Consider the following 16,350-nt stretch of genomic DNA (forward strand, 5'->3'; position numbering starts at 1 on the left):
AACTGGGGAAATGCAAATTCAACTATTTTGAGATTTCATGTTATACCAGTCACATTGACAAATATCAATAAACCAAATAGCAGCACATGCTGGTGAGGATGTGAGGAAAGAGGAACATTTATCCACTGCTAATGGGAGTGCTAATTTGTGTGACTATGGAAATCGGTGTGGTAGTCTCTGAGGAAGCTGCCAATTGATATACTCTAAGAACCCACTATACCACCAGTGAGCTTGTACCAAAAGGACTCTACATCATATGACAGAGATACTTGCTCATCTATGTGATTTGCTAACCTATTCAAAATATCAGACATTGGAAATACCCTAGATATTCATCAAATGATGAGTGGATAACAAAAATATGGTATTTTTACACAGTGAAATATCATACAACAGTTAAGAAAAATGAAATTTACATGTAAATAGATGAAACGAGAGTAAATCACCCTGAGTAAAGAAACACAGACCACAAAAGACCAATTTTTTTTAGGATGTGATCTGTGAAGTCTTTGAAATGAGTGCTATAATCTTAATAGCCTCAAAGGTTAGGCACCTACTATGCAGTATGGAAGAAAGGATCTCCCCAGGAAGGGGAAATATAACATTGTTATAGAGAGACAAAGGGTAGATTAGAATAGGAGGATTATGTAGGGAGAAAAATATAAAAATAACCTTCAGAATACAAGGTAAAAAGCAAAAGATTGGTGTAGATAGAGTTTTCCTGCGTTGTCCACAGTCAAGACAAATCTTTGTCACCCACCAGTCCCATAGCTGCTCAGACCCAACCAAGTAAACACAGAGACTTATATTGCTTACAAACTGTATGGCCTTGGCTGACCTCTTGCTAACTGTTCTAATAGCTTAAATTAATCCATTTCCATAAATCTATACCTTGCCACGTAGCTCATGGCTTACTGGCATCTTCACATGCTGCTTGTCCTGGTGGCGGTTGGTTGTGTGTCTTTCTGCCTTCCTGTTCTTTCTTTTCTCCTCTCTGTTAGTCCCGCCTATACTTCCTGCCTAGCCACTAGCCAATCAGTGTTTTATTTAGTGACCAATTAGAGCAACACATTTGCCATACAGAACATCCCACAGCAGATTGGGATATCTGTAAAATATGGGGCACTATACTATGTGAGTCTGTGTATGATGCAGTGGCTCTAGTCACTCTTGGGTTGATAGCTTTAATCCCTACCCTACCCCAGGAGGGAAGAATCCCCAAAAGATAGGACCCAGCTGAGTGCTGGCCCCACCTGAACTGGCCCCTCTCCCAGAGAACACGCTGACTAGTCCCATTCCATCCCAGCTCTGCTATCAGATTGTTACAGCCCTCAGTGCAACTCTCCTTCTCACTATGCTATGTCTTTTAAGACCATTGCACAGCCAAACCCCCTCTTAAAACTGCTAGAGGCTCCTACCAAGTCCTAAATGCTTCAAAATAAAACATCACCCATTCCTGTTGGTTATGCCTGACACTAAGTCCCCCTACTATGAGAAATGATGCTGAATCTCTCCAACCTTCTCAGTGCTGTTGACAGAAGAAAGGAGAGGGCAGTCTCACTCTACTGTCTCTTGTAGAAATGGGACTCTGCCTAGGAACTGTCCCTGCCTCTAACTAGCCACTATATTATTAGAAAATTCAGTTGCTTCCCACAGATATCTCCTTCTCCTAGAGGGTGTGCTGGTGGGCATGCTTCTCTGGGATTGCTCTCTGTGTCCATGGCCAGTTATTGAGTCAGACCAAAGACTTTTGCATATTGGTATGCTTGGTTCCAAAACAATCTATCATCAAGAAAAAGACATATCCCAAAAGCTAGAGGGGAACCAGACTTGACTAAACTGAGAGCCCATGACAGTCTTCATGTTAGGTGACATCCTAAGCCTTGGACTGGCAACTTCAGGTTCTGGGATATCGTCTTTAATGGTACAAGGCAAATATTATAATAACCCATGAGCTGCCATCAATATAGACATAGGAATGCTTGAAAACTTTATTGCCCACCTACAAGCCTTGCTGCCTTCCGTTGCTGAAGTGGTGTTACAAAACAAATGTGGGTTGGACCTTCTTACAGCAAGGTGGGCTATGTGCAGCTCTTGGAGAAGAATTTGTTTCTATGTTGACGATTCAGGGATGATAAAAGAATCACTGGCAAAGGTCAGAGATTTACTCTTCTGACCCCTGATATTAAGCAAGTTTTTCTCTTGGTAGAATTCAGATTTATAAGCACTCTTCCCATTTCTTTGCTTTATGGAATCATCATTTGCAAAAGCTTCTTCCAATGTGTCTGTTTTTACTACCTTAAAGTAAGAATGAAAAGTAATAAAAGCACTATTTATCCCACAGAGTGAAGTATGGAACTCTTTTATTTAACTTTTTAATTTAAATTATTTTTATTATTTTAAAAATTGTTCTTTGGTTCATAGTTCATGTATTTCCATTCATTTGGCTATTTGTCCCTGTGCTTTATCCAACCTTGGATCAGGCCCTCTGAATAGGTGAGACAGTTGATTGGCTTGATCTGTTTGGCATCTAGGCAGTGGTACCAGGTCCTGGGTTCATTGCATGAGTACGCTGTTTGAAACCTGGGACTTATGCAGGGACGCTTGGCCCAATCTGGGAGGAGGGAACTGGACCTGCCTGGACTGAGTCTATCAGGTCGATCTCAGTCCTCGGGGGAGGTTGTGCTCTGGAGTAGGTGGGAATGGGGGGGTGGGCTGGGAGGAAGGGGAGGTGGGCAGGAAGGGGGAGAACAAGGGAATCCGTGGCTATTATGTAGATCTGAATGGTATTGTAAAATAAAAATTATATATATATATATATATATATATATATATAATTATTCTGATGTGTTCATATGTATGTAAATGCACATGTATGCAGGTGTTCCAGGTGTTCACAGAAACCAGAGGTGATGAATCTCCCTGAAACTAGAGTTAAAAGCAGTCCTAAGCCACCTAATGTATATATTAGGAACCAAATGCCAAGCCATTTACAAGAGCAGAATACGCTCTTAAGCATTGACTGTATGTCTAGCCCCTGTACTTTCTTATTTTTTGTTTAAAGTTCATTCAATCTATATAAAGTGTTTTGATCAAAACCCCACCATACTCCCTCACCTCCAGTTCGTCTACTATACCCTCCATAATTCTTCCCTCATCATTTCATGTGTTTTGTTGTTGTTGTTTGATATACTCTTATTGTACATAGACCTGACTGTGTGCCCATGGGTATGAGACCATGTATTGGAGCATAGGCAGTAATTTAGGACTCTACATTTTTATATGACCACAAACTCCTAAGGCTCAAAGATCATCAAGAAAGAGGACATAGAAGGACTGTAGAGTCAGAGAGAGCAGTCAACTACAGAGAAACAGACATGATAGTGCAGTTACACACCTGAGCTCTTGGGGACTATGGTATAAGATGAAGCATGCCATCATCACAATGTGGATAAATAAAGCACTCATGAAGTCATATTTTTAATTATTAAGAAATTCTCTGTTCATTTTACATACCACCTGCAGATCCCTGCCCCTCACTCCTTCCATCCCCTAGCCTTCTCTCCATCTCACCTTTTATTCCCAACTCCTCCATGGCAAAGTCTCCCATGGGCAGTCAGCAGAGCCTGGTATACTCAGTTGAGGCAGGTCTAAGCCTGAGTTCCTGCTCCAAAGTTGTATAAGGTGTCCCACCATAGGCAGTGGGCTCTAAGAAGCCTGCTCATGCCCTAAGAATGGATCCTGAATCCACTGCCATGGGGCTCTTAAGCAGATCAAGCTACATAACTATCTCTCCTATGCAGAGGGCCTAGTCCAGTCCCATGGTGGCTCCACAGCTATTGGTCCACAGCTCATGAGTTCCCACTAGTTTGGTTTGGTTATCTATATAGGTTTCCTCATCATGATCTTGATGTCCCTTGTTCATAGAATCCCTCTTCTCTCTCCTTAACTGGACTCTTGGAGCTCAGCTTGGTGTTTGGCTGTGGATCTCTAGATTTTCTTCCATCAGTTACTGGTTGAAGGCTTTATGACAGTTAGGATATTCACTAATCTGATTACCAGAGTAGGTTAATTCAGGCACCCTCTCCATTACTGCTAGGAGTCAAAGGTGGAATCATTCTTGTGGATTCCAGGGAACTTGCCTAGCACCTGGTTTCTTCCTATCCCAATGATATCTCCCTCTATCATGGTATCTTTTTCATTACTCTTCCACTCCATCGATATTTCAGCTTTACCATCCCACTCCCTTATGTTCTCATCCTCCATCCCCTACTCTCAATTGTGTCCCCCAACTTCAGTCTACTCATGGTGATCTCATCTATTTTCTGTCCCAAGTGAGTTCCATGTGTCACTCTTGGTGTTCTCCTTGCTAGCCAGCCACTCTGGAGCTATGGGTTATAGTCTGGTTATCTTTGCCTTTCATTTATTATCTGCTTATGATTCAGTACATACCATGTTTGTCATTCTGAGTCTGGGTTACCTCACTGGGAAAGATATTTTCTAGTTCCATCCAATTGTCTGCAAATCTCAAGATGCCAATTTTTTTGTGCTGAGTATCATTCCATTGTGTATATGGGCCATATTTTCTTTATCCATTCTTTGGTTGAGAGGCATCTTGGTGGTTTCCATGTTCTGACTATTACTATCAATGCTGCTATGAACATAGTTGAGCATGTGTCCTTGTGATATGATTGATTGTTCCTAGCTTTTATGCCCAAGAGCAGTATTGCTGGATGCTGAGTTATATTGACACCCAATTTTCTGAGAAACCACCCTACTCATTTCCAAAGTGGCTATATAATTTTACTTCCCACCAACAGTGGAGGAGTGTTCCCCTTGCTCCACATCCTCTCCATCAAATGCTGTTATCAGTTTTTTTTTGTTGGTAGCCTTTCTGACAGACATAAGATGGTATCTCAGTTTTGATTTGCATTTCATTGACCACTCAGGATGTTGAGCAATTTTTTAAATGTCTTTTGGTAATATAAGATTCTTCTGTCATAATAGAGAACAAAAAGAGAACACTCCATAAAAACCAATTCATACTGACCAAGGTATAATTTTATAAGATTCTAGAATGTACCCTTCACATTGAAGAGAAATGTAAACACATCCATTAGGTCACAGGCAAGAATAAACTACACATGAATGAAAGTTAAGCAAGAGAGGAGTAGGAAAACACCAAACAAAACCCACAAAGGATTTATACACCTTTCAACAAAAACTATATAAAGTTTTTGAACAAATCCCCACCCCATTCCCTCACTTCCAGTTCTTATATTATACCCCATAAGTTTTCCCTCCTCATTTCACGTGTTTTGTCATTGTTGTTTAATATCAACTGATTCCATACATGCCTGACTATGTGCCCATTGCCATGCAGCAGAAGGATGGATTCTGATTTTGTATCCATTCTGTTAGCTTGTGGCTTTATAGGCAAATTGAATCAATTGATATTAAAGGGCTGGATGTGTAGATAGATGTTGTTTAAATCTGGTTTTATCTTGGGATATTATGTTTATTCCATCTATGATTACTTTCATCTTTTGTTTGTCTTTTTTTCTATTTATTTAAGTTTCACATCTGCTTCAGGAAAGATGAGTGGATGCCATTTAAGACTATTGCTTCTTTGAATCTCCTCAAATGTAACATTGGCACAGGAATCCAGCTGGCTCTTACATAGCCTTGAGGATATCTGTCACTGGGTAGTTCCTGTAAGATTAGTGGATACACTGAATTTAGCTATTTGAAAGACTTAGGCTGTTGTTCTGTGACGTTACAAGGCAATGCTGAGATTGGTTCTCCTTTAAATTCTTCTGTCTGGGTCTGAATATTTCTATGATACGTTTTAACAGGTTTTTCTAAAACTTTTATCTTGGTACTAACATTAACCAAAATAATTTAACGACCAAAAAAATAATATTTATAATTGACATTACATAAATCTCATCAACATTAATTATTCTCTAATTTAATTGATCTATTTTCAGAATGTCAAAAATATTATCAAAACATGTTATCAATCAGAAAAAAACTTCCTCCTTGTAAAAATGTTGCTAAATTTTGATGTGGGAAAGACTTTGCTTTAACTAATTCGTCTCATTAAGAAATCTTAATTGACACAACAAATCTGCTGACAATGATGATTCAAATGATAGTGTGGCAGCAGCCCAAGGATGGGTCCCAGAGAAAGCCAACAAGGAGAAACAGGAGAGCCAGCTCTTTGTAGAGGGGAATGTGTGCAAGCACCTAATTCTGGCATGTTTGGAGCCTGGGACTGTGGAGTTTGCTGCAGAGACCCTGGAACTGAAAATTAGCCAGCAGAGTAAGGAATCTAGACCAGGTGGGTTGGAGCCGCTAGCCTTGTGCTGCTGGGACCTGTGTAGGGAACTGCAAGGCCATAGACAAGTGGCTTTTCATGAATTCTTGTTTGTTCTTGTTCTCTGATATTCAGGCAAATTTTATTAGTTTACACAAATTATCACCTCATCACTGCTCTATTAATTTCCCTTCCCCTGTAGACGTGGATAAGAGAAATTAGAATGAACAACACTGAATCCTGTCTGCTATACTCTATTGGAATTTCCTCTGCAAATAAAAAAATGAGTCCATTTCCATAGAGATGTCAGAAAACTTTCTATTTCCCACATAGCTTTCATTCTGCCAGAAGGTGCTGTAGGCTGTTGCAGGAGAAGAGACATCAGTGATCTTATGCAGTGTTGGAGCCTGCATGCTACAATCCCAACCTGTCAGACAAAAAGTGCCTACTGGTACAATAATGATATGACAGGTATGAGGTAACTAAATGCTTTGTGACATAGGATGATCTAAGACAGTGGTTCTGAACATGTGAGTCACAACCTGTTTGATGGTTTAGCAACGTTAACGTGGGAGCCACAGATCAGATATCTTGCTTATCACATATTTACATTATGATTGACAAAAGTACCAAAACTGCAGTTATAAAGTATCAACAAAAATAATTGTATGGTTGTGGTTCACCACAACATGAGGAAGTGTAATAAAGGGTTAGCTCATTAGAAAGGTTGAAAACCACTACTATAAGAGGAGGTAAAATCATTCCTTTCTGCAGGGAACCTGCTAATTTCAGGAAGCAAACAATTCGAAATCTTCAAGAAGTCCCTGAAACAGAAAAATTTAACTATCCCCTCCCTCACCAAGCATATATAAGCAGTAAGAACTTCAGAGAGACACTCACAGACCAGAGGAGCTGCCTAGAATATACACTCCAACCTGTCAAGCTGCCTTGTATCTGTGCTCTGCACTCCAGGTTTCCAGTTTTTGTGAGCCACCACAAATGTTGAGGTTTGCTTTGGGAATGTATCTATCTTTGAGTCTTTTCTTCCCCCAAAATCTCATTGGTTCATCAAGCAGAACTTCTGTGGTATTCTTACTTTGGTCTGTCATTGCTTTACTGTCTGGGGTGAGTAGACGTTTGTTCACATCATCCCAAGAATAGTGTCACACAGCAGGTCCTACATTCTAGATAACCTATAAGAAATTGTTAAGGATGAAGCTATGGGAGATAGAAGAATTCAAGAGATAAATGTTTGTAGTCTTTTATCTGAATATTTTTTATTATGATCCTCTCTTTAAAATGACAGTTGTTGAATATTGATGTACTTGAGCACCAAAGAGAATTTCAACCTGCTTTCATGTTACCTTTATATGTGAGAGTCTGTTATGATCTCCTATGATCTATGGTTATTGTGGAGCAGATTTTAATCACTGAGCTTCAGTTTCTCTGTCTATATGCCAGAGACAGTCATATAAGCAGATTAAGAAGTTAAAGTCAATAAAACAACACAGCCATGCATTAAGATTTCATGAGCTACCAAGCCTATTCTTCTTACAGACTGTTTCTAAGATTTTCATTTGTTCTTGGGTGGCAGACAAGTGCACTGCCTCCAGTTTCCTTTCATATTTCTGATTATTTCTCAAGTTCACTAGTTATGTTCTCAGAAAAAAACTGCATGAACATGTCTGCATGTTTCTCACCCCTTGTGAGGCTAAACCTGAACAAGGATCCTCTGCAAGACAATCTACACACTACACAGGAGATCCCAGATGACATTACTTCATTTGTATATAATCTATGCATAGAGGCATGGTTAATGGCACTTTTTGGGGAATACTATGAATTTTATCTAATGAATCTTGGAGGAAAAACTTTAATGTACAAAATATGAATCTAGATATTTTTCATTACCTGTTAATAGCAAAAACAAAACAAAACCATCATCACCACCACCAACACAACAACAACAAAAGATTGAAAGATGAAAGTAAACAAGCAGATGAAGAAGTGACTATGTTGTACCATGAAGACATCCTCCTATTACAACCAGTGACTTGCAACACTCAGAGGTGTGTACGTAAAAAATGGGATGATTTGGTAAATGGTTTATGGTAATCTCTGGACTTAATGAAAACACTGATTGTGTTCTCTATATCCCACAGATTAGAGTTTCAATGAACGTAAATTAGGAGTGTGTACACACTTATTTTCCAACAGTCCAAACTAGAAGATGCCTCACTTGTTCAGGTACAGAAAATACGTAGTGTGTGGATTACTGTGAAAAGAAAAAAAGACAGTTCAAAAGGTTAAAAAGGAAATATGTTCACAAACATAACCTTATTTTTATTTTCTAAAGAAGATTTATTTTTATTTCATGTTGTCTACGTGTATATGTGTATACCACTTTTTTTCTCAGTGCATATTGAGGTCAGAACATACTCTCAAATCCACTGCACCTGGTGTTACAAATGGTTGTGAGTCAGTGTCATAATCAATGTACTAGTACTGTGAAGAGACACCACAACCAAGGCAATACTCACAAAGGAAAGCATTTCATCAGTAACTGTTTAGTTTCAGAGGTTTCGTTCATTATCATCTTGCTGGGAAGCATGAAGGCATGCAAGCAGACATGGTAGCTGAGAGCTCTACATCCTAGTTTATAGACATCAGGAAGAGAGAGTCACAGGGCCTGGCTTGGCCTTCTGAAACACCAAAACTTACATCTGTGACAACCATGTCCAACAAGGTCACACCTCCTAATCCCTCTCAAGTAGTAACACTTCCTAATGACCAAACATCCAATTATATGACGTTTTTTGGAACCATTCCTATGCAAACCTACATAGCCACCATGTAGGTGCTGGGAACCTAACTGGCTCCTCTGTGAGAGCACCAAGACTTCATAACCATGGAGACATCTCTCCAACCTCTCCTTTGTGTTTCTTAAAAATTCACTTGTGGGAACTCTCTTATCAAGATTGTTGTTCAGGTCACAAAAGACAGTGTCAGCCTTTATAGAGAGATAGATGTCAAACATATTTATATAGCAGGTATTGGCTAAGCATGCATGCAGTGTCCATGAGCCCCTCCATTAGGTCATCCACATAGAGCATAACCTCTAGTAAACCATAAGGAAGTCATTTGTGAACTACACAGCCTCTTCAACACAAATTAACCAGCCAATTTGGATGTCCATTTGATATGCTCTATGTTTTAGATGTAACCAATCATCTTATTAAAATAAGAAACACAGAGCCAATGTAAAAGAGAAAGCCGAGAGGTCAGAGCTCAGAGGTAGAAACTTACCTCCTGCATTGCTCCTAGCTTCCCTGAGAGAGAGCTTCTTCCTGTTTGTCTGTCTTTAAATAGTCTTTCTGTTCTGCCTTCTCATTGGTTGGAAACCCAACCACATGACTGCCTCGTCACTGCCTGTAAGTACCGCCCTCCAGGTCTTAAAGGTGTATGTCTCCAATACTGGCTGTATCCCTGAACACACAGAAATCTACCTATCTCTTGTAAGCACAATGCTCTTGCTATGGCTCTAATAGCTCTGACCCCAGAGCAACTTTATTTATTAACATAAAATTAAAATCACATTTCAGTACAAATAAAATATCACCATACTATGTATTGAGACAATATTAGATAATTTACAGTCTTATGGTCTCTTACCTTCATAGAGATTGAACTTTTTCTGTACTTGATAGCTAATTTAATAATGTACCTTGACATCCCTTAATATGTATGCTGACACCCTACTATATATTCTGTTTTTGCTTAATCTGCCTTTAGGACAACAATGTCACAAACAACTTCACTATCTTTGATTGACCATGTAATAAGCTTTTACAACCTAAGCTAATGCACAACTTTAATCGTAAATTATATATTCTTCCATGACCCTAACTCAGAGTAAATGCATGGGTATGTTCCGGTAATCATTTGCTAAAAGCAGCCCATAGGTTGGAAGCAAATCTATAAATAAATATGCAATATTAATTTTGCAATTAACATACAGATACAGCATGGTAGTGTATGCTTGCCATACTATTTTGGTATTCTGAGTGTTTCAGTGTTTGTTGGGGTCAGTAAATTATTTCCTCCCTCGATAAAACTCTGTTGAAAATTTCTGTAAAGAATACCTCATCCATTGTCTATGCCATTCTTTCTGTACTGTCCAATAAATACAGAGCTATGTCCTCTGTTAGGGACACAAAAAGAAGCAGTATGGATACATAGATTCACAGGAACAGATGAACAATAGACCACCAAATGCTACAGAGAGAGGGAAGGCCCAGGGCAAGAAGTAAAGAATTCAGGCTTGGGTTTATAATACTAACACGTCTTGGTGTCTGTGGGTGTATATAAACACATCTAACTGATACAGGGAATAGGAAAATAATAGTGAGCAATGCCCATTAATAATAACAAAGTATAAGGGAAATATATACAGAAACCATGAATGCTGCAAAAGTGTCAATAAAGGAAATATATGGGAAATTTTAGTTTATCTGGGGATGATGTGATTTATTTATTTTTTGTCAATTTTTTTAATTAAATGTGATCATTCACCTTCTAGGGTAAAAACAGTGTTCCACAGAGAGAAATATGCATGTGTAAATATTTATAAAAGGACCTGGTGTGCAAAGATTAAATGTGTTTTGCAATATAGAGAGTCCTGTAAACATCAGAGGACATTTAATGTCAATCACTCTGTTGCATTTCTGACAAATATCTATGACCTCTTGTCTTACCAAGAACATTTGTTTAGTTACTAATTAATTTCCTAGGGAAAAGAACTAAAAAGAAGTCAAAATGTGGGTTAACATGAACTCTTATGAACTGTCAACTGAAGATGTCACTCATGTTCTCCATACCCATGGAAGATACACTGTTGATCTTTGTACTGGCACTAGTGGCTCCACCCCTTTCCTAGCACATAAATACTGAACAGTGTCTTCATAGATTCACACTTGAACTCAGAAGAAGAATTCAGGTCCTCACCTACCAGGAAAAGAGAGATTTCTTGAAGGAAAAGAGCAATGGACCTGATTCCAAACTTTTCTGCAGAAACATGGGCACTGCTGGCTACCATCCTGGTGCTCCTCTACCTGTAAGTAATTGATTAGATGTCTCTCTTTTGTGGGCTTAGTGGTAAATAATTCTCAAGCCCCTTTTCCCTGTCAGAAAATCAAAAGGTATAATCCAATGGAAATTCATACTCCCACAGCTGAACACATTTCTCCTGTAACCTAAATAATTGAATTCACTGTGCTTTTCAGCCAAGTGTCTTCAAGTAATGCCCAAAATCCAACAACTGGAGACAATCAGGCACGGGCTTAAAATTACAGTCTGCTGTTTCTCTTGTTTGTTTTCTGTCATTAGTTTGTCACATTGGGATAGGAATGTGTGCAGAATATTGAAGCCACAATGAGGGAAACGATACCTGAGATGTTACTGAGACTCAGGCCTGTCTGTCCAGAGAGTGTTGTCGAGATTTTATTGGATTACTGACAGTAAACTAAGTGCCTGTGGCTGATCATCTAAGTACAGAAAGCTGCCTTTGTGTCACCTAGGGTCTAGGAAGAAACAGAATGGAGAGATTATGCTTTCTGTAGTTCATGGCCTCATGAGTTCATTTGGATAACTCATTGAGTACTTTGTATTTCCTGGGAAAGATGGGAGCAAATATCCTTTGACCTCAGTAGAGCACAATTGACAAACCAATATAGCCATTCCTCCAAAGTCTATCCTGAAGAGACATGAGTTTATAAAGTTAATACAGCAATGTGTTTGAAAGGTTACATGTAGGAGCATGAATGGTTCAAAGGCAAATGCAGCATCAAAACCCCACACTTGAACTGAGGACTCCCAAAATTGGTATCTTAAAAATATATTTCTATATTGCCCCTATGAATGTTTTGCATGAACATATGTATCACATGTATGTCTGATGTCCATGTAAATTAAAACAAGTTATTGGATTCTCAGAGACTGGAATTATAAACTGTTGTCAGCTGTCATGTGGGGGCTAGGAATGAAACCTGGGTCATCTGCAAGAGCAGAAAATGCTCTGACCTGATGAGTGATCTCCCCAGACCAAAAACTGCACCTGGGAAGCTCTGTACACTTTTTAGTCTGAGGGACAGGAAAGGTCAGAGTCTTGTCATGGGGCTCTGCTGGTGGGCTGTCCTCCCACTCTGAGCAACCTCACTGTTCACTGCTTACTTAATGTTGAGGATGGATCATGTGGATTTTGCATTGCAGGTTACTCATGATGATAATGTATGATGAATTCCTAAGTCTAGTGAGTCCTTCAGCAACATTCAAACTCAAGTTAATAAAGTATTATTACATATTAACTCTAAGACTGGGACCATCAAGTGTTAACCTAAAAGTTTATAGTAAGTTTTTGCTATATGAAGGGGTTTAGTTCTCTGAATTTTTATGTTATATTCTGCCCCCTTGTCACTTGTTACTTCACTGAATAATTTCTGGTAATTCTCAATATTTTCTTCCACGAATATATATATATATATATATATATATATATATATATATAACTTACATATATCATATATACTCACATATACATGCATATCTACTCATATAATACAAATTGAGGCAATAATATACATGAGTTAGTGTATATATGTATACATAAATATGTATATTTTTCTATGACGCGGGAATGTGTTTACTTATGTGTATGTATGATTATGAGTATTTACATGTATGGTTAACAAGCCCATGATCTGACTGACTTTTTCCTCCATGTTTTAGCTATGGGACCTCTTCTCATGGACTTTTTAAGAAGCTGGGAATTCCTGGCCCAAAGCCTCTGCCTTTTGTTGGGACGATGCTTAACTATAAGATGGTGAGTGATACTAGGTTCCCTACTTTGCTTCTTGTGACAGTGTCACTTACAAAAATATTAAATCCCATGTCATTTGATCCCTTCTAATGGACATTGGAATCAATTGTAAGGCTTTTAGTTGGCATAATTGTGTTAGTCACACCCACATCATTGCCAGGTTACCCTTGGGTTTTACTAACATGTGTTTGTGCCCTCAGGTTTTCAGCAGGTCAGGTATGACTTCAGGTTTGTGTCAGGTCAGGTGAGGACCCTGGCTGTTAGCACACTAGGACTTGAAGGTAAAATGCTGGTGTGTAGACTTTGAGAGCATCAAAGATTTTGTTTCCTTTTCAGTACAGATTCCAGAAAAGTACAGTTATTCTTAATTAGTATTTTAAAAAGCACATGTAAGGCCACTGAGTATTCAAATCTAAGTTCAGATTCCAGAAAAGTATAACTATTCTTAATCAATATTTAAAAAGTACATGTAAGGCCACTGAGTAGCACCTCATCAACATGAGTGATTTATTCAAATCTAAGTTCAATAATAATATTTACACTCCTTGCTGTGTATCTCTAGAACATTCCTTTCAGGAAGCAGATAGTTATTTTGGGGGACTATGCACATACTTGAATCCTCTAATAATTCCATTATTACTTCCAAGGCTCTAGCCAAGCTTTTGCCACTTACAAGAAGGTTTGCCTTTACTTTTTTTCACTTCAAGGTACAACTCTATGCATGAGTCTGAAGAGCAGGTATTTGGGAGACTAGGTGATGTTGCCTATAAATCTCAGATATTTAACCAGACTTTGAGTTTTCTTTCTTGAAACAGAAGCACAATTATTTATACAAAATCACTGATAAAAGCTTGAGTTGACAAAACTGTAAAAAAAATATACATGTAGTGTGTGAAATATAATATATAAATATATACATATATATTTATAATTGCATATATATCCATATACACATACCTATATAACAGGGACTATGAAATTACACAGGGCCTTTCTGAATGCTTTCTAAAGTTTGGACTCTTGGCCTGTCCTTCCTGAGCTCATGACCAGAATCAGTGCCTACATGAAGACTGCACTCTTGCAAGATTTGCTTCTCTGAATTCTCAAGGTTTACTTATTAGATCATAATTATTCAAGACCAAGGATTCTGTTGCATAAGTTCTTAAGAATACCATACTTTGCTCCCAATTGAAAAAGAATAACTTCCTTATCATTTTTGGATGATCTCTTTTTTATGTAGTCTTTGAAACACACTTCTTGGGTTTTAGTTTGTTAGTTTCTTTCAAATAGTGTCTCCTGTAGATAAAATTAGTCTCAAATTTGCTGTTCAGATTTTGGCCACAGATTAATCTTACTCAGTGCTTGGGTATAACATGATATCTTATTTATAGGTGACTAGGTACCAATAGGGATGTTAGTCTGTTTTTTTTTTTTTTTTTTTTTTTTTGCTTTTTAGGGCCAGATGAGTCATTTGCGTCTAAATATTTAATAGCCTAAAATATGCTTTAAACCATAAAATGACTCCTAATATTATAAGATGAATTATCAACATAAGTAATCTGAGGATAATAGTGAACAAATGTTTAACAGTGTTAAGGAGATTACATCTGGCAGTTTGTGTAATAAATCTTTGGCTGGATCCAAAGGGGAATTGAATGTGTAATAAGCATGGCACATGCCAGTAACTATTTTCTTGAGGGTTACAAAATCTAAAATAACATTCTGATGTTGTCATATTACATGAAAATGATTTTTAATTCTCTCCCATTTCCATTCACATTCATCATAATTTAAAGGAACAACACAAATGTATCTAAATCCAGCAGGACACTGTAAAGATAATTAACATTATATTGCTTTAACTGTATCTCCCAGGCTCAATATAAAAACTTTCAGAGCATTTAACTTAGCTTCTAGTTGTGGTTTTATTTTTTATTTATGTTTACCTAAGCTACAGAAGTATTATAAGGAATCTGTTTAACAAAATGCGCAGTTTGCACTTGTTGGGCCAGGACCACTGTGGAAGCACCCTCTGAGTGGAGAGCTGTGAGTCCCGCAATAATTATAGTTAAAATAAATCCAGAAATACATTTTTAGTAAAATCCTGATATAGTTCAAAGAGAATGTGTTGTCAAAGTCTTTGTGTTTAAGTATCACTAGGTTGCACAGGAACCACAGCAAACCAAGACTGTTAAAGTAAAAGAAAGCTCCAGGAACAAAGATATCTATCTATACAACTAGTGAGGATACAAGTAACACATGCAATTTAGACGTGTACTCCGGTTTCTTTAATAGAGGGAATCTGAGTGAGTTACATATATGAAGTTTTAACACAATAAGTGTGTTCAAATATAAAATAATATGCCATGGTTGGTCATCTTCTCAAAAAATCACATATGTCACCCCATTATCTGGGACGGTGGCTCAAAACCCTATGTTTTTTACCTCTAAAGATAGCATAAACCAATGAGTGGATTTTAGGATTTATATTCATCCAGACCAGGTGGGCACCACTAAGACAAGACAACCAGCACCTCAGATCATCCGTTCAGAGCCAAGAAGTACTTTAGAATCATGGAGCAAGCCATTCAAGGAGAGTTTCATTCTGCAACAGGGCACAGGAAAATCCCTGAATTCTTGGATATGCCCATCCAATGGAGCAACTGATGGGTGATCAGAAGGATGAATGAGTTGGTCAAGCAGATCTTTCATTCCATGTGGACCCTTGAGCAGTCAGTCACATGAGAATAATATAGTCATACTGTCCCACCAATGACAAACTAATAGGAATAATTTATGATATACCAATATGTTAAAGTGAGTACTACCAGGCACCACATGTAAAACATCAGCATTGCAAAGTAAACAAGCATATCATTAGTAAATACACTAGTAGGCAGATCTTCTCCATGTGAATCGACAAGCCAAAGTGAATGTAAGCTATTGCAGGCCAGGTAGACTTCTATACTTTCCACATGTGGCACAGAGTAATGCCAGAATTGCTAAAATAAATAGAGTGTGAATAACAGGCTTCCATGTCTCCTTGACCACTGAAATTACTTCTGCTGTGAGACATTTAATCTGTCTCCAGGTTGGGAGTGGGCCCTGCCAAGTGGATTGCAAGTGGTGTACTGAACTGCATGTTGCCTTCAAACTC

The 16,350-nt window shown here is 38.2% G+C and overlaps 1 protein-coding gene across 3 annotated transcripts in view; it reads left to right on the forward strand.

Moving 5' to 3' along the window:
* The first annotated feature begins 11,254 nt into the window (after window positions 1–11,254).
* Window positions 11,255–16,350, forward strand: part of LOC143270492 (cytochrome P450 3A13-like) — a 75,578-nt gene continuing 70,482 nt past the window's right edge. For 2 of the 3 annotated variants that reach the window (XR_013047668.1, XM_076560634.1), the window contains exons 1-2: window positions 11,255–11,432; window positions 13,103–13,196. Coding sequence is in view for 2 of the 3 variants with exons in the window: in XM_076560634.1 (XP_076416749.1) it covers window positions 11,362–11,432; window positions 13,103–13,196 (165 nt within the window). In the remaining variant the exon portion in view is untranslated. The remainder of the gene's footprint in view (window positions 11,433–13,102; window positions 13,197–16,350) is intronic. The other variant, XM_076560633.1, reaches the window with a different exon arrangement.

The sequence above is a fragment of the Peromyscus maniculatus genome, chromosome 23, assembly GCF_049852395.1.
Source record: "Peromyscus maniculatus bairdii isolate BWxNUB_F1_BW_parent chromosome 23, HU_Pman_BW_mat_3.1, whole genome shotgun sequence".
Taxonomy (NCBI): Eukaryota; Metazoa; Chordata; class Mammalia; order Rodentia; family Cricetidae; genus Peromyscus; species Peromyscus maniculatus.